At 42.7% G+C, this 17,636-nt stretch overlaps 2 protein-coding genes across 4 annotated transcripts; one reads left to right on the top strand and one right to left on the bottom strand.

Annotated features, from left to right (window-relative positions):
- The first annotated feature begins 9 nt into the window (after window positions 1–9).
- Window positions 10–5,673, top strand: cgrrf1 (cell growth regulator with ring finger domain 1). 3 transcript variants are annotated; one of them, XM_045695219.1, is made up of 7 exons: window positions 31–235; window positions 879–916; window positions 1,099–1,238; window positions 1,592–1,772; window positions 3,789–3,936; window positions 4,208–4,315; window positions 4,630–5,673. In XM_045695219.1, the coding sequence occupies exons 1-7, from the start codon at window positions 200–202 to the stop codon at window positions 4,957–4,959; spliced, it is 981 nt and encodes a 326-aa protein (XP_045551175.1). In that variant the 5' UTR covers window positions 31–199; the 3' UTR covers window positions 4,960–5,673.
- A 2-nt stretch (window positions 5,674–5,675) lies between these two features.
- psmc6 (proteasome 26S subunit, ATPase 6) lies at window positions 5,676–17,385 on the bottom strand. The gene is made up of 14 exons (NM_001140882.1): window positions 17,300–17,385; window positions 16,777–16,856; window positions 16,631–16,670; window positions 15,540–15,592; window positions 15,364–15,431; window positions 12,729–12,843; window positions 12,545–12,632; window positions 12,207–12,268; window positions 11,965–12,088; window positions 11,672–11,733; window positions 11,214–11,334; window positions 10,787–10,867; window positions 10,537–10,608; window positions 5,676–6,122 (listed from the first exon to the last, which is right to left on the bottom strand). Exons 1-14 carry the CDS (start codon window positions 17,382–17,384, stop codon window positions 6,004–6,006), a joined length of 1,170 nt encoding a protein of 389 aa, NP_001134354.1. The 5' UTR covers window position 17,385; the 3' UTR covers window positions 5,676–6,003.
- Between the last annotated feature and the right edge of the window lie 251 nt (window positions 17,386–17,636).

The following is a 17,636-nucleotide window of genomic DNA, read 5'->3' as shown; positions in this document are numbered from 1 at the left end:
GAGGGGCAGATGGTGTACTGGCCACCGTAGTTGAAAGACGGAAGTAACTGCTTTGAAGAAAACGAATATTGTTTTCTCCACGGGTTTAATCATAAATTGGTTTATTTATCTTTAGCCAAGATTTTTAAAAAATGGCAGCTGTGTTTCTAATTACGTTGTATGAATATTCTCCATTATTTTACATTACTGTCATATCGTTATGTTTCGTTGTTACCGCCGCCATGGTCCTCGGCTGGTAGGTTCCTGTCAAAATGCCTTGTTATGACAACAACATTAGGCTGTTATTATTGAATGGAATTATTATTTTAGCCTACAAATAAAGTTGCTAACTATCTGTGCCTACATTAAGCAATCGGCCCTGTTTATATTTTGTTCAGTAAATCTCAACTTCTCCTGTGTTTTTGTTGCGGTAATAAAGATTGCAAACGGCGATGCAACTTTGATACTTCACGTGACAGCATACAGAGTGATACAATTTTGCAATGTTAGGCACGCGCGAAAATGTTTTATATTTTATTTATTAGGATCCCCATTAGCCGACGGCAATGGCGACAGCTAGTCTTATTAGGGTGCGACCCATAACGAAATATACATGACAGACAAAATACTTTTCAATGTACATACATTTAAAAATATTCACATGTTGTGGGTGTGTGTGTATCTATCAGTTACACATGCATGTCAGTACATACACACAACAGGTAAAATGAAACTTTGTAGCGTTGGACCTTGGATAAACCTGGCATTCGGGAAAGTTAATCAAAGTGTCATTGCCTCAGAAAAAAATACAGTATCTGGTATTGTATTTACTGAAACATGCACTGTTCTGCACAGTCGTCTACTAGTTTTATTATAACATGTTTTTTTTTGTTTAAAAGCAATTTACAATGTTCTACACATTTCTTTACATCAAAAGGTAGGCTATTAGAGAGCTTCATTTAAAATCAGAAATTGTTTTATAAACTTTTATCAATTTGGTGTGCACGTAATATCAAGTTGTTATATTGAAGGCTACTTCACTCATCTTGTCTGATCTCTTATACACACAACATCATGACATATTCAGATTTTCTGTCCTATGTTCCACATCTCCCATAGGTTTGGTTTCGATGTCCCAGTGATTCTCCGCAGCTCTGATGAGACTGAGTCAGTCTTGCCTGCCCCAGAGAAGAGGATGGTTCAGGTGACCAACCCCTTTGCCCTAGAGATGGGGTCCTCTGGGGTGGCCTCTGTGACTGGTGAGAGAGCATGCAAAGACAGTTATTATGCAACAAACCACACATAGAGCCAGTTTCCGGGACCCAGATTATAATAGCAATAAGGCACCTCAGGGGTTTGTGATATATGGCCAATATACCACGGCTAAGGGCTGTGTCCAGGCACTCCACGTTGTGTCGTGCAAAAGGACAGCCCTTAGCTCTGGTATATTTGCCATAAACCACACCTCCTCGGGCTTTATTGCTTAAATATACCACATTTTCTTATTGAGTGGTTAACCAGGGAAATATACAACTAGTACTGCATCCATGCCAATTTCCCCAACACCCATCTGACTGCCACTTTGAATCATTCATTGTTGTCCTCTTTCCAGAGGGTGTGTCCCTGCTTCCATGCTGCCTGGAGCCTTGTGTGCTGAGTTGTTACTGGGGTTGTGGTGTCCATGCCCTACAGGGGGCGCTACAGACCCACCAACAAGGCCCCAGTAAGCTCGCCACGCCACATCTGTTCCAGGAAGCTCTGCACTTCCAGTACCACCACTGCCAAAGCTTCCAGTATCCTTCTCACAGGCGATAATCTGATAATCGTATAATCTGTATCGTTGTTGTTAGTATAAGTACATGTTTTGTATATGTGATGGTCCTATGATGTGTTCTTCATTTCTACTCTTATTATTATCTATCCTGTTGTCTAGTCACTTTACCCTGCCTCTATGTACATACAGTGTCCAACTCAAATACCTCATACTCCTTCCTGCACATTGATCTGGTACTGGTACTCCCTGTATATAGCTCCACATTGATCTGGTACTGGTACTCCCTGTATATAGCTCCACATTGATCTGGTACTGATACTTCCTGTATATAGCTTCACATTGATCTGGCACTGGTACTCCCTGTAAATAGCTCCACATTGATCTGGTACTGGTACTCCCTGTATATAGCTCAGGAGGGATTTTGTCCCACTCCTCTTTGCAGATCTTCTCCAAGTCATGAAGGTTTCGAGGCTGACGTTTGGCAACTCGAACCTTCAGCTCCCTCCACAGATTTTCTATGGGATTAAGGTCTGGAGACTGACTAGGCCACTCCAGGACCTTAATGTGCTTCTTCTTGAGCCACTCCTTTGTTGCCTTGGCCGTGTGTTTTGGGTCATTGTCATGCTGGAATATCCATCCACGACCCATTTTCAATGCCCTGGCTGAGGGAAGGAGGTTCTCACCCAAGATTTGACAGTACATGGCCCCGTCCATTGTCCCTTTGATGCGGTGAAGTTGTCCTGTCCCCTTAGCAGAAAAACACCCCAAAGAATAATGTTTCCACCTCCATGTTTGACGGTGGAGATGGTGTTCTTGGGGTCATAGGCAGCATTCCTCCTCCAAACACGGCGAGTTGAGTTGATGCCAAAGAGCTCAATTTTGGTCTCATCTGACCACAACACTTTCACCCGGTTGTCCTCTGAATCATTCAGATGTTCATTGGCAAACTTCAGACGGGCATGTATATGTATTCTTGAGCAGGGGGACCTTGCGGGCGCTGCAGGATTTCAGTCCTTCACGGCGTAGTGTGTTACCAGTTGTTTTCTTGGTGACTATGGTCCCAGCTGCCTTGAGATCATTGACAAGATCCTCCCGTGTAGTTCTGGGCTGATTCCTCACTGTTCTCATGATCATTGCAACCCCACAAGTTGAGATCTTGCATGGAGCCCCAGGCCGAGGGATATTGACAGTTCTTTTGTGTTTCTTCCATTTGCGAATAATCGCACCAAATGTTGTCACCTTCTCACCAAGCTGCTTGGCGATGATCTTGTAGCCCATTCCAGCCTTGTGTAGGTCTACAATCTTGTCCCTGACATCCCTGGAGAGCTCTTTGGTCTTGGCCATGGTGGAGAGTTTGGAATCTGATTGATTGATTGCTTCTGTGGACAGGTGTCTTTTTTACAGGTAACAAGCTGCGGTTAGGAGCACTCCCTTTAAGAGTGTGCTCCTAATCTCAGCTCGTTACCTGTATAAAAGACACCTGGGAGCCAGAAATCTTTCTGATTGAGAGGGGGTCAAATACTTATTTCCCTCATTAAAATGCAAATAAATTCAGAACATTTTTGACATGCGTTTTTCTGGATATTTTTGTTGTTTTTCTGTCTCTCACTGTTCAAATAAACCTACCATTAAAATTATAGACTGATCCTTTCTTTATCAGTGGGCAAACGTACAAAATCAGCAGGGGATCAAATACTTTTTCCCCCACTGTAGCTTCATTCGTATGTATTTTATTCCTCTTGTGTTACTTTTTTAAATTAATTGTTTTACTCTGCATCATTGGGAAAGGCTTGTGACAAATAACATTTGATTTCCAATATTCAGGTTCTAGAAGATATTATTTGCTCATGTTTGTCTTTTATGCACATTAATGCATGTTTCAATGATGTATGATATGTCATATTTCATCATCATGATATTTAGTTGTGACACTAAGGTTGAGGATAGACGGATGGAGTGCGTGCAAGGCTAAAATTTCATGTCTTTCAGTTCAGTTTCATCCTGCATGTATTTTACCCCTTAACCAAAGCCTCAGTATCAGTGGAGAGGACAGAGAGGAGCATTATACCAAGATGCCAGCCGATCTGGGGATCACTGATTTTGGGCTTTTGCCACGGGAACGCTACCCCGTAGTGGCTGTCCTCACACTGGCCGAATCTGAAGCAAGGGACACGTACAACATTGTTAGTATGACAGTCTTGGTAATACTTGGAACATCGTCACATGGGGCCAGTTTCGTGGGCACAAATTAAGCCTAGTCCTTGAACATGCTCAATCTGTGTCCGGGAAACCAGCCCATGAAGTCCAATCACTTCAATGTGTATTATCCTAGGGGTAATGATGCAATCCACACCCCGATATAAGGTGTGCTCATTAGGTTTAAAGTTACCATCCTGGCATGGGTGCAGTCCTGGGATGTGACACTCATTATCCCTCATTGTTCCTCTCGCTCAGGTCGCCAGCGTCACAGTGGTTCACGTTCCAGATGACAAATACAGCCTGTCGGCACGGATCCTGTTTCAATATCTCCTCACGGCACAAGGGAACATGTATGAGTTGAAGGTACGGCTGTATTTTTTGTTAATTCATCATTTATTTCTCCAGTCCCATTGACGTAGCAGGAATGTCTTGTTCAAGGTAATGGACAAGGGCTCAGTGAGATTACAGTAGCCAATCATTACTTTTTTCAGATCTTTGGTTGCGTTCCGATATCCATACTAGCGTACCGTTTAGAATGCAGGCCAAATTGCCAAAACATTGCTTCTTACGTGGTGTGCTATTGTAGTTATTAGAACAGAGTGTTCACTGTTAAGAGCAAGTCTGATGCTGGCAGTTGACATCCCTACAAATGTAATGTTATCTGTTGTGTCCTCCAGCCACTATTTATGTCAGCCGAGAGCATGGGGTTGTCGGAGGCGACTGACCCCGACCGTAGCACAGAGGCACCACCAGAAACACAGAGAAGAGAACCCAGAAAGGAGGAAAAGATGCCAGCAATGGAAGATGAAGAGGACTGGTCAGAGGAGGGAAAAGGCAAAGAGTGTGTGGTGTGTCAGAATGCACCTGTTAACCGCGTCCTGCTGCCCTGCAGGCACGCCTGTGTGTGTGACGGCTGTGTCCATCGCTTCCAACACTGCCCCATATGCAGAGCTTTCGTATTAGAGTCCTTTGCCCTGTTCCAGCGGCCCCATATGGAGGAAGAATGAACTGTAATGTAGCAGGTCAATATTATCAGTATTTATAATATGAACGTAGTAATGTTACTCATTGGAGTAGTTCTACAGGCTACTGATAGGAAGGAATGGTGTCCAAAAAGTGCATGCCGATTGCCACGATGGGTGCTGTTCCAACACAGATACATTAGTACAATTTCAACGGAATCAAAGTGTTTATAGAATGGATGATATGGTTTCACATTGAGGTGTGTTTTATTGGACATTTCCAACTGTTTTATGGCTGTGAGCATATGAACCACATTTTATCATGTTGAGTTTATCGAGGTGCAAACTACTCCTTGTACTATTTGTAAATGTAGATATGGAATGCACACGCACCCTCACACAAGGATGGCTGTTGCGGAAAGACTGCTACATGTTTGATAGTGTCTTGATGCTGTATTGTTTGTCCTTCATGTTCTAATACTTTAATGTTACCCCTTCCTTGTGTTTTTTTGTAATAAATCATTTAAAAAAATTCAAATGTAGATATGGAAAACCTAATATTTTTGATGTGCAATGTATAGAGAATGTATTGTATTTGTCAATATATCATACAGTGAGGTGTTTTTTCTTTAGAGCCTTAATCGTGGACAGAAGTTATGAATTGCAGCTTTATGAAAATCACAAAGAAATCAAACCTGTCATCACAGCTTCCCCAAGGTTTAAAAGGCAGCAAAAAAATAAAATAAAATTGGACAATCAGTGTGATATATCAATGTTTTTAATGTGACATATTCATTTTACAGATACAGGTGCTCCAATGGCAAGAATATTTGTTTTGTTAATATAACCCTAAATACTGGGCCAGTGGGCATAAATTTCACACTACGGAGTGGAGACAGGGACATTAATGTATCCATTTCCAATATCTAACTGTTTTGAGGTCACTTCTTGGCAACTCTGTATATAAATGGTACACTAATAAGCTTTTCTGCATCATACAAAAAGTTAAGCCGCAACAGCAAACCCCATCCCAGCCTCCCTTTCTCATCTACTTTCCATTTTCACATATAGGAATACAGATATAAGCATTTATATGGGCTTGTAGTCCAGTTTGGATTCAAGCTTCTTTGAGTCGGCCACCTTGCGAACCGCCTTCATGAAATCCTCTTGAGTGACGTACTCGTGATCGGTACGGATCGCAAACATACCTGGAAGATGGAAAGGGACGAGACTTAGAGCATGAACAACAGTGTCATGACGTTGGCCTGTGGGTGAGGTTTATGACCCCCCCCATAAATACCTTTCTCCTGTTTCTCTCTCTTGACTCTACAGAAGGACTCTTGAAAAGCCTTTGTTAAACATAGAGAGTCTGGGAACATAAAAAGGTGGGGAGAAAGGAACCATATTTCGGTAATCCAACCAGTTGAAAATATGCCTTGGTACTAAATGAATATGATGCTAGATCAGTTGGCGTCTGAGACATTATTACTGATGATAGGACGACAAACTGTTTCTTGGAACTACACATTATAGTTATCAGATTCACATGGAATTGTTGTGCAATTTAAATGTCTAAATATGAAACTATTTGTGAAAAGATTAAATGTAATTTAGCTGGTTTGTCATAGAGTAAATTTAGCGGTTTGTCATAGAGTAAACTATGCTCAACTCAGTGGCCCTTCCCATGTGAACAGACATTGGTTATAAACTATGAAACACGCCCTTCTCTCCCCTCCTATATAAAGCCCTTGATGAAAATATAACTTTCTGTTCCGAGGACGAGAGGACGACGGTCCCCACAAACAATGTATACGAAACGCTTCAGTCTGGTTTTAGACCCCATCATAGCACTGAGACTGCACTTGTGAAGGTGGTAAATGACCTTTTAATGACGTCAGACCGAGGCTCTGCATCTGTCCTCGTGCTCCTAGATCTTAGTGCCGCTTTTGATACCATCGATCACCACATTCTTTTGGAGAGATTGGAAACCCAAATTGGTCTACATGGACAAGTTCTGGCCTGGTTTAGATCTTATCTGTCGGAAAGATATCAGTTTGTCTCTGTGAATGGTTTGTCCTCTGACAAATCAATTGTAAATTTCGGTGTTCCTCAAGGTTCCGTTTTAGGACCACTATTGTTTTCACTATATATTTTACCTCTTGGGGATGTCATTCGAAAACATAATGTTAAATTTCACTGCTATGCAGACGACACACAGCTGTACATTTCAATGAAACATGGTGAAGCCCCAAAATTGCCCTCGCTAGAAGCCTGTGTTTCAGACATAAAGAAGTGGATGGCTGCAAACTTTCTACTTTTAAACTCAGACAAAACAGAGATGCTTGTTCTAGGTCCCAAGAAACAAAGAGATCTTCTGTTGAATCTGACAATTAATCTGGATGGTTGTACAGTCGTCTCAAATAAAACTGTGAAGGACCTCGGCGTTACTCTGGACCCTGATCTCTCTTTTGAAGAACATATCAAGACTGTTTCAAGGACAGCTTTTTTCCATCTACGTAACATTGCAAAAATCAGAAATTTTCTGTCCAAAAATGACGCAGAAAAATTAATCCATGCTTTTGTTACTTCTAGGCTGGACTACTGCAATGCTCTACTTTCCGGCTACCCGGATAAAGCACTAAATAAACTTCAGTTAGTGCTAAATACGGCTGCTAGAATCCTGACTAGAACCAAAAAATTTGATCATATTACTCCAGTGTTAGCCTCCCTACACTGGCTTCCTGTTAAGGCAAGGGCTGATTTCAAGGTTTTACTGCTAACCTACAAAGCATTACATGGGCTTGCTCCTACCTATCTTTCCGATTTGGTCCTGCCGTACATACCTACACGTACGCTACGGTCACAAGACGAGGCCTCCTAATTGTCCCTAGAATTTCTAAGCAAACGGCTGGAGGTAGGGCTTTCTCCTATAGAGCTCCATTTTTATGGAATGGTCTGCCTACCAATGTGAGAGACGCAGACTCAGTCTCAACCTTTAAGTCTTTACTGAAGACTTATCTCTTCAGTAGGTCCTATGATTAAGTATAGTCTGGCCCAGGAGTGTGAAGGTGAACGGAAAGGCTGGAGCAACGAACCGCCCTTGCTGTCTCTGCCTTGCCGGTTCCCCTCTTTCCACTGGGATTCTCTGCCTCTAACCCTTTTACAGAGGCTGAGTCACTGGCCTACTGGTGTTCTTCCATGCCGTCCATGGGAGGGGTGCGTCACTTGAGTGGGTTGAGTCACTGACGTGGTCTTCCTGTCTGGGTTGGCGCCCCCCCCTTGGGTTGTGCCATGGCGGAGATCGTTGTGGGCTATACTCGGCCTTGTCTTAGGACGGTAAGTTGGTGGTTGGAGACATCCCTCTAGTGGTGTGGGGGCTGTGCTTTGGCAAAGTGGGTGGGGTTATATCCTGCCTGTTTGGCCCTGTCCGGGGTATCATCGGATGGGGCCACAGTGTCTTCTGATCCCTCCTGTCTCAGCCTCCAGTATTTATGCTGCAGTAGTTTATGTGTCGGGGGGCTAGGGTCAGTCTGTTACATCTGGAGTATTTCTCTTGTCTTATCCGGTGTCCTGTGTGTATTTAAAGTATGCTCTCTCTAATTCTCTCTTTCTCTCTTTCTGTCTTTCTCTCGAAGGACCGGAGCCCGACTAGGACCATGCCTCAGGACTACCTGGTATGATGACTCCTTGCTGTCCCCAGTCCACCTGGCCGTGCTGCTGCTCCAGTTTCAACTGTTCTGCCTGCGGCTATGGAACCCTGACCTGTTCACCGGACGTGCTTGTTGCACCCTCGACAACTACTATGATTATTATTATTTGACCATGCTGGTCATTTATGAACATTTTAACATTTTGACCATGTTCTGTTATAATATCCACCCTGCACAGCCAGAAGAGGACTGGCCACCCCTCATAGCCTGGTTCCTCTCTAGGTTTCTTCCTAGGTTTTTGGCCTTTCTAGGGAGTTTTTCCTAGGGAGTTTTTCCTAGCCACCGTGCTTCTTTCACATGCTTTGCTTGCTGTTTGGGGTTTTAGGCTGGGTTTCTGTACAGCACTTTGAGAATATCAGCTGATGTACGAAGGGCTATATAAAAATAAATTTGATTTGATTTGATTTGAAAGGGCTCAGATAATAACCTAACAAAATTACCATTGAATTTCAACGTGAAGATGACAATCAACACGCCGAAAGGATGAATTTCGACTCTACCAGCCAGAATATAGCATGAGCTAAAAGTTTTGCAACTTGGTATGAACTTTGAACTCTTATTCACCCCAGAAGTGATACCTCCTAGCCGGTGAGTTAGCAGCGGCCACTGTAAATGTGGGCTAGGAAAGGACGGACGACGTATCCAGTCTACCACACAACGACGATACTACAACGTATCCAGTTTACCACCAGAGACACTCTTCAAAGGACAAGGAAAATCTCTGTTGGGCAACACGGCCTTCCATCTACACCCAACCTATTGAAGCGCAGCTCAGAGTAAATATTTATTGCATTTTCCAAATGGGCGGTTATTTAGAATGCATAAGATTCTGTATTTACGATAGCTTCTCACTTTGTTCTTCAGTCCTCCCGCACTTTCATTCAAGCCCAACCCCCTCTCTGGTATGGTATGCAGGCTATCAGCGAGTCACCCACCACTTTGCAATGTGAGCTTGTGGCAGTATAATTGTTTGAAAGTGAACGTTCTTCTTTACTTCAAGTAATGAGGCATGTCTTACTTTGCTTCAACGTAGTCTAACCATTATTCAACCATAGAAACAGAGGCAATTGTTTTATAAAAACTTCCTCATGCCATTAAGCAGCATTTCTCTCCTGCTCAATTGCTTTTCATATCAACTTTCTTTCGTTGTACAGAAGCCAAATGCACAATCCTAGTCATATTAGCAACCCGTCCTAGTTGTTGCTAATAGATGCCCCGTCTTTCTAAGTTTCTAACAGAGATTTTCATCTCTGTCACATATGGAATCTCTCTCATTGGGTGTGCTCTTTTGTGTAACCAGCCATCATACAGGTTCCGTCCCCCAGGGACGTTTTGTTGTAGGACATAATTTGTAATCAATGTATGATCCATTCTGTGTTTATGTAATTCTGTGTGATTATTTAGGTATTTAGTAAATAAATAATTAAACCAAAGTTTGTATGGCTGATTCAACTTGTTAGCCAGGGTTCGTGAAGATAACCAAGAATTCTACGATGTTTCAGATGAGACTGAATAAAGTGACGATTAAATATTGACTGCTATTGATGCAAAAGATTACTAAGTCTTTAAGAGTTTATTCGGAAGATAAAACTCTATAAACATTATTTCGTGGTGCCCCGACTTTCGAGTTAATTACATTCACCTGATTAGCTTAATCAGGTAATATTAATTACAGATAAATGATTTTATAGAATAGCATGTCATATCACAATCCGGCATAGCCAAAAACATGACAACAAGTTGGGTTCAGGACAATAACAGCTATGTTCAGATAGGTTTCCCGGACACAGATTAAGACTAGTCGTAGACTAAAAAGCATACTCAATGGAGAATCTTCATTAAAATGGCTTTTCAGTCCAGGACTAGGCTTTATTTGTAGCCGGGAAAGCCGCTCATAATGTTGGTCAGTTACCTGCTTCAGTGCACACGTTTCTCAAATCGGCTCCATTGAAGCCGTCTGAAAGCTTCACGATCGCTTCGTAATCTAAAAATATAAAAAGTGACAACACCTGTTACAAGAAGCAGTATAACAAAATCTAAAACATGATTACCCCTAAATGTGTCCCAGTCCCAGCTGTGCTAAAAATCAAGACCACAGTGTCTCCATGGTGAGTGTGAGTGAGTGAGAGTGAGTGTGAGAGTGAGCGCGCACGCACACACACCTATTTCTCCATGTTTGGTGATGGGGCCAGAGTGGATCTTCAGGATGTCCAAGCGGGCCTGTTCATTGGGCAGCTCAATGTCTGTTGGAACAGTAGAAATAACCATGGGTCACTCATCGTTTCATTCCATAGACATTCACATTTCTTTCTACTTGGTTATGATTGAGAAAGAAATGGAAGGAGATCATTGTGGCCTTATCGCCCAAAGGGGATAAGGTCCTGCATGGCTCAGTTGGTAGAGCACGGCAGTTGCAACATCAGGTTTGTGGGTTCGATTCCCGGAACCATCAATAGGCAAAGAATGTATGCACACATAACTAAGTCACTTAGGATAGAAGCGTCTGCTAAATGGCATATATCATTATATTACATTAAGAGGATTAAGTATGAAGGATGCGGGATGATGATGAGAGGAGGAAGAACGTACGGATCTTGCGGTCCAGTCTGCCGGGACGCAGCAGCGCGGGGTCCAGGGTGTCAGGCCGGTTGGTGGCCATGATCATCTTGACTCTGTGCAGGGTGTCAAAGCCATCCATTTGGTTCAGCAGCTGTACGGCGCACAAACACACAAAAGATAAGTCGGCGAGGAGCCAACTCACAGAGAGGATTATCTGCCGTGGATCCGGATAACTTTAGACATCTTTCAGTAAGACCCTTCAGTAAGTATTGAAATGCCAGTCAAGCTGGCTGCAAACTACACGTCACCGAGTTCTATTCCCATCTTCAACATCACCCACAAGATATACTGTACTGACCAAGCCACAGAACAGTCTTTCCCCAAATAAATATATTTTGCAGAACCATCATTCTCATAGAAAGCAACATCTGTTGAACATTATCCATTCTATGTAACATATATCTAAGAGTTATGGCTGCCCATTTTACCTCCATCAGGGTCCTCTGGATCTCTCTGTCAGCTGACGTGCCCTCTGAGAACCTTCGGCCACCTTGTAGAGAAAAAAGTATTTCACTTACAACACATTCAACATTCCCAGACACTGCACGCAATGCTAAGCAAAGGGAGAAGGAATAGATGTGTCATCAGGGCTCAGGATGCTTAACCTGGTCTCAGATCTGGTTTTGCTGTATATCCAACTCATTTTGGCTGACAACGACCACAGCAGTTAGCTTTACAGCTCAAACTGATCTGGGACCAGGCTACAGGTGAGGAAGCTCACCGATGGCGTCGATCTCGTCCATGAAGATGATGCAGGGCTGGTGGTCCCTGGCATAGTTGAACATCTCCCTGATGAGCCTGGCGCTCTCTCCAATGTACTTATCCACAATGGAGCTGGACACAACCTGCCGCATCCGGTGCAAAGAAGACAGGACATGCTAAGCGTCAGCCATGTTGTTCAAAGAATACTGAATACAGCCCAAAGGGCCAGTGGAGAAAAACAAAGTGTAGCCTATTACTCACCTTGAGGAAGTTACAGTCCATCTGACTGGCTACAGCTCTTGCCAGAAGGGTCTTTCCGGTGCCTAATGAAAAGATAGGTGCATAAAGGAAATCGATGAATAAACCCTCAGGACCTCAGTGACATAACCTAAACCACATTACTCTGGGTGAATCTCAAAAGTCTTTCCTTGGTTCGCCGCATCCTTTATTCCTAGACCTCCTTCTCAAGACGCATTGGAGGGGAGGGACCTCAGATCTTTTGATCCAACGTGTTTTGAGATGTAGGTCAAGGAATCCAGGACATGAGGAATCAAGGAACATTTCAAAGAGTCTACATCAAAATCCTGCTAGTGACTCACCTGGAGGTCCGTAGAGCAGGCAGCCCTTTGGAGGGATAATCCCCACCCTCAGGAAAAGCTCAGGGTTGGTCAGGGGCAGCTCAATCACCTGACAGGGAACACAGGGGAGTGTCATATATAACACCTGACTGCTTCAGGGAAAAACTTGGAACGTCATAACTGTACTGTAGGATGTGACGTGTACCTCTCTCAGTTCACGGATCTGCTCGGCCAAGCCACCGATCTCTGAGTAGGAGATACTGCCAGGGTCTTCATGGGACATGTTATACACCAGGGGGTCGACTTCTCTGGGCAGATACCTGTAGGGTGGGTGAGCGTACATGTTATCTGCCATCAGGGAAAACATTTAGGGCTGTGTCAGTAGACTGAATTGACATTTGCTCAACGGGTGTGTGTGTTAGGGCTGAACAATAATGAAATTCACATTGAAATTGCTATATTGACTTGTGCAATATCCATATCGCAAGAGATCCATATCACAGGCAATATTTTGGAACGCCAATAAGCGCGTGTAATGTCAGTTACGCTTTACTCCGTTTGTCGTCTCTCTCCCTCTCATCACTTGTGGCTGCTTCCCACACACACCGAACCCCGCCCCCTGTCACTCAACCAGCACAGTTCCTCCTCCTTGCTGTTAGATTCACTATAAGTTTGCATGCTGTTCTGTTAGGTCAAATGCAGTCAACACAATGCTGCTTTCCACTTCGCCTCTTAATATAAATCATTCTATTTCAATAGTTCCAACAGTTCACCCAAGTGTTTTGATCTATATCGCAATATATAATGTTTTTTTTATTTTTTTATCGCAATAAAAAAAAGCCCATATTTTGCAGCCCTATTGCGTGTGGGTGCAGTACCAATTACGGATGTTAACGGTTAACCGTTAAATCTGTTAGCTGCCGAAAATACATTTTACCGGTCATGCTTATGGGTCTATAGGTTAATTTGCAGAATTTTGTGGAATGAAATTGCTGCGTGTATTTTTGTTAGTCCTCATGCATCTTATTAAAATCACACACTGATAAGGGAATTATATGTTTAAAGGTAATGATTAAAGAATCCCACCCTGAAACCTAACTAATTAGTAATTAGTAGTTTATGTAGCATGTATAATGAATAATTAAAGTACTAAACGTAAGTCCCATAAGGTTTAGTAGAGACCTGTGAGGAAGAGAAATGTATGTGTGTGCCTAAGAGAATACCGAGAACAATGAAGACTGTGTTTGACTCGACCTGGCTAGATGATAGGACAGGGAGTACTTCTCAAGGTTTCTCTAATCTCGGGGGAATGGAACGGACAGCGCTGGGTAGTGATTAACAGTGGTGAGAACTCTGTGGAGGAATACAACCCACCTACTGTTTGTGTGTATGCATGTGTGTAGGACATTTACTGTTTGTGTGTATGCATGTGTGTAGGACATCTACTGTTTGTGTGTATGCATGTGTGTAGGACATCTACTGTTTGTGTGTATGCATGTGTGTAGGACATCTACTGTTTGTGTGTATGCATGTGTGTAGGACATCTACTGTTTGTGTGTAGGACATCTACTGTTTGTGTGTATGCATGTGTGTAGGATATCTTCTGTTTGTGTGTATGTATGTGTGTAGGATATCTTCTGTTTGTGTGTATGTATGTGTGTAGGATATCTACTGTTTGTGTGTAAGTAAGAAGCAAGTTATAAAATGAATGTCTCTGTATTATGGACTTCAGAACGTTCTCGTGAATTAACTGTACGAACCTTTTGCATAAGCTGAGTCTTTGCCTAATTATTATTAACCCAGTGCCTTACAAACCTTGGGGATTAGTCAAAGCTTATTAATTGTTAGGCATTATCATTGGGATTGAAAATTCTCCTAACACACCCGCACAGCCTACAGAGCCTGGTTTGAGGAGCGGAATACCTTACCACCCGTCAGACAACGCAAGAGCAGCTCCTCAAAAAGCTGGTAATAGAGTGAAACGTGCTTTTGTAAGCCCAGTCATTGCGCAACAAATATCAACTCTAAATGCAATCACATTTTAAACTGTTTTGATGGCCACGATTAAAGAGCTATTACTTGTATTTTTCAATCTCAACTCGTAATCAAAGCGCGCCTCCCATTCTTCATTCGAGTGCATAGGCTATAGTCGATGGTAGGCAGGCTATCAGCGAGTCACCCACCACTTTGCAATGTGAGCTTGTGGCAGTATAATTTTTTGAAACTGAACGTTCTTCTTTACTTCAAGTAATGAGGCATGTCTTACTTTGCTTCAACGTAGTCTAACCATTATTCAACCATAGAAACAGAGGCAATTGTTTTAAAAAACTTCCTCATGCCATTAAGCAGCATTTCTCTCCTGTTCTATTGTTTTTCAAATCAACTTTCTTTCGTTGTCCAGAAGCCAAAGGCACAATCCTAGTCATTTAGCAACCCGTCCTAGTTGTTGCTAATAGATGTCCCGTCTTTCTAAGTTTCTAACAGAGATTTTCATCTCTGTCACATATGGAATCGCTCTCATTGAGTTTGCTGTTTAGAATAATGGTTCCCCACAAATTGTACTTTGGCAAGTGTTTGAAAATTACATTTGATTAGCTGCTCCATTACAGGAGTTGCATGTTCAATAATACAGCCTTTTGACTAAGACGATAGGCTTGCTATTGTTGCATGTTTCCACTAAGCTCTTAATGAAAAATTGCCATTCCTTTTATGCATGCATGGTATTTTCTGTTGGTCACTTCATTTTACTGTTTGGGAAGAATTTAACCATTTATTGACCGGTTAATGAGGGTCGGTTAGTGGCAGTAAAATTGACCGAAATTTGCATCCCTAGTGCCTACCTCATAATGGTGAGGGTGGTCATGTCCAGGGCCACTCTAGTACCTGGTTTGAGCTGTGATTTATCCAGCTGTGTGAAAATTACAGAGAGATGAGCTCAATTACAATCATAGAGAGATGACACAGAATGTAAATAATCACTGATGAAACGTTGGTACCATCATGGTTTAAGACCTACTTGTCTGCGGCAGCCAACAACATAACGAGGTCCATTGGTTGCCTTGACAATGACTGTGAAGAGAAGTAGATAATGAACATGACATGGAGTGTGTTCGTAAATTCCCTCTGGCTATCTACTCCGATTCAGAGCACACCCGTCTGGGTGTGCCAGAGCGTATAATAACTGATGAATTTCCGAACGCTCAACACTCACTGAATATGGCCGGTGTCAGTAAACGTTGGCAAAAATGCGTAATTAAATTGTTGCCAGCAGTCCAGTTACAGTCATCAACGCTCTGGATAACATGAAAACAGCCTAACCAGCTCTGCTAGGGGGAGTAAAATGGTCAGAGTGAGGTGTTCTCTCATTTGTGTCTGGAAGTAGCTAGCAAGCTAGCCAGTTGGCTTGGGTGCTTGACTGCCGTTGTGAGGTCAGAACTCTCGGATCAACCCTACTCCTCCGCCAGAACGCCCAGTGTGCACTCTGAACGCTCTGAGAGCAAACGGACAATCTGACAACACTCTGAATTTACGAACGCCCAAAGTAAACTCTGGCACTCCGGAGTGAATTTACGAACGCACCCATGGCATGGTGTGTTCTTCAATGCACTCTGGAGTGCCAGAGTGAGCTCTGGGAGTTTGTACATTGAGTGTTGTCAGATTGTCCGTTTGCTCTCAGAGCGTTCAGAGTGCACACTGTACGCTCTGGCCCGAGGAGTAGGGTTGACCCGAGAGTTCTGATCTCACAACTGTAGTCAACTGGCTAAAGTTGGCTAACTTGCTAGCTACTTCCAGACACAAATGAGAGAACACCTCACTCTTACCATTTTACTTGCCTTAGCAGAGGTGCTTAGGATGTTTTCATGTTGTCTAGAGCGTTGGTGACTAACTTAACTGTGCTGCTGGGAACAATTTTATGAATTGTTTTGGCCGACACAGGTTATATTCAACGGGTGTTACTCTGCTCATCAGTTATTCTGCTCTCTGGCACACACTGACGAGTGCTTTGAAATCGGAGTAGCTAACCAGTGAATGTATGAACGCACCATAATATGTGATGTAGCTAGGCATATCAATAGGACGATTGCAGTGATACTAGCTGCAACTTACATTTCTCCTCCGTCAGCTGTTTGAGCACTTCACCCACAATCTACATAAAGTATGAACATAATTAGCAGTTCAAATCCATTCATTATGACACATTTTTTGTACACTATATTGCCGGTCAATAATCATGTGTAAATACACAATCTTACCTGACCAACACTTTGTAAGGCCTTCAGGTCATTTTCAGATTTTTCATATTGTTTTGTCTGTTCCTTGAGCTGTTCCCTCACTGAAAACAGAGTCAGACAGAGGATACGAAAGGAATCAAGATGTGTAGCTAACGTTAGCTAGCTACAGTTATTAACGTTAGCTGATTATGTCTGTTATTGTTCTTCCATGACTTCAAGCTAAACTCGAACTAATATGGTTAACTAGTGGTCTTGGCAAATAACGTTAGCTGGTTAAACTGTTTTGCCATGGCTTAGTACAGCAAATACACTTCAATATACGGCTAGATACAGCTGTTTTTGTAGTTAGCATTTTGCTAACGCGTTAGCCGGTTGTGAAGACCATTCATTTCTATGGACGAGTCTACTGGCACTGCATGACAAAGCGAGTTACAAAAAGCCAAAAACCGCATACCTAACTGGCTGTTGCTCATTTTAGTTGGATAACCAATTTTATGTGCATTATTCCGATCTATTGACAAAGACACGGTAATGCATTACTCACACTCTTTTAAACGTCCGTCAATCTCTTTATGTTCAAGTAATCTTTTCCTGTAATCTTGAAGTCCCTTTTCTCTGGTGTCAGCCATGTTGCCTCTATGAATTATGGGAACTGTACGACGCCGGAAGATGTGTTTTGTTTCTGTGTCATCATGCAATTTTTCACATCTGCCACATGGGGGCAGTGTCCCCTCATACTTCTCACTGGATGACACTATGACCAAGACCAAAGGACGCTCCAAAGGATGCCCCTTGACACTGAAAACAAAATCCTCTCGATCCAAAAGACTGATTTTGTTGGGAAATAAAATATTCCCCCTCACTTTCAAATCACAAAAACA

The sequence above is a fragment of the Salmo salar genome, chromosome ssa15 (assembly GCF_905237065.1).
Source record: "Salmo salar chromosome ssa15, Ssal_v3.1, whole genome shotgun sequence".
Classification (NCBI taxonomy): domain Eukaryota; kingdom Metazoa; phylum Chordata; class Actinopteri; order Salmoniformes; family Salmonidae; genus Salmo; species Salmo salar.
The sequence above is the reverse complement of the archived record's forward strand: the minus strand, read 5'-3'. Positions and strand labels throughout refer to the sequence as shown.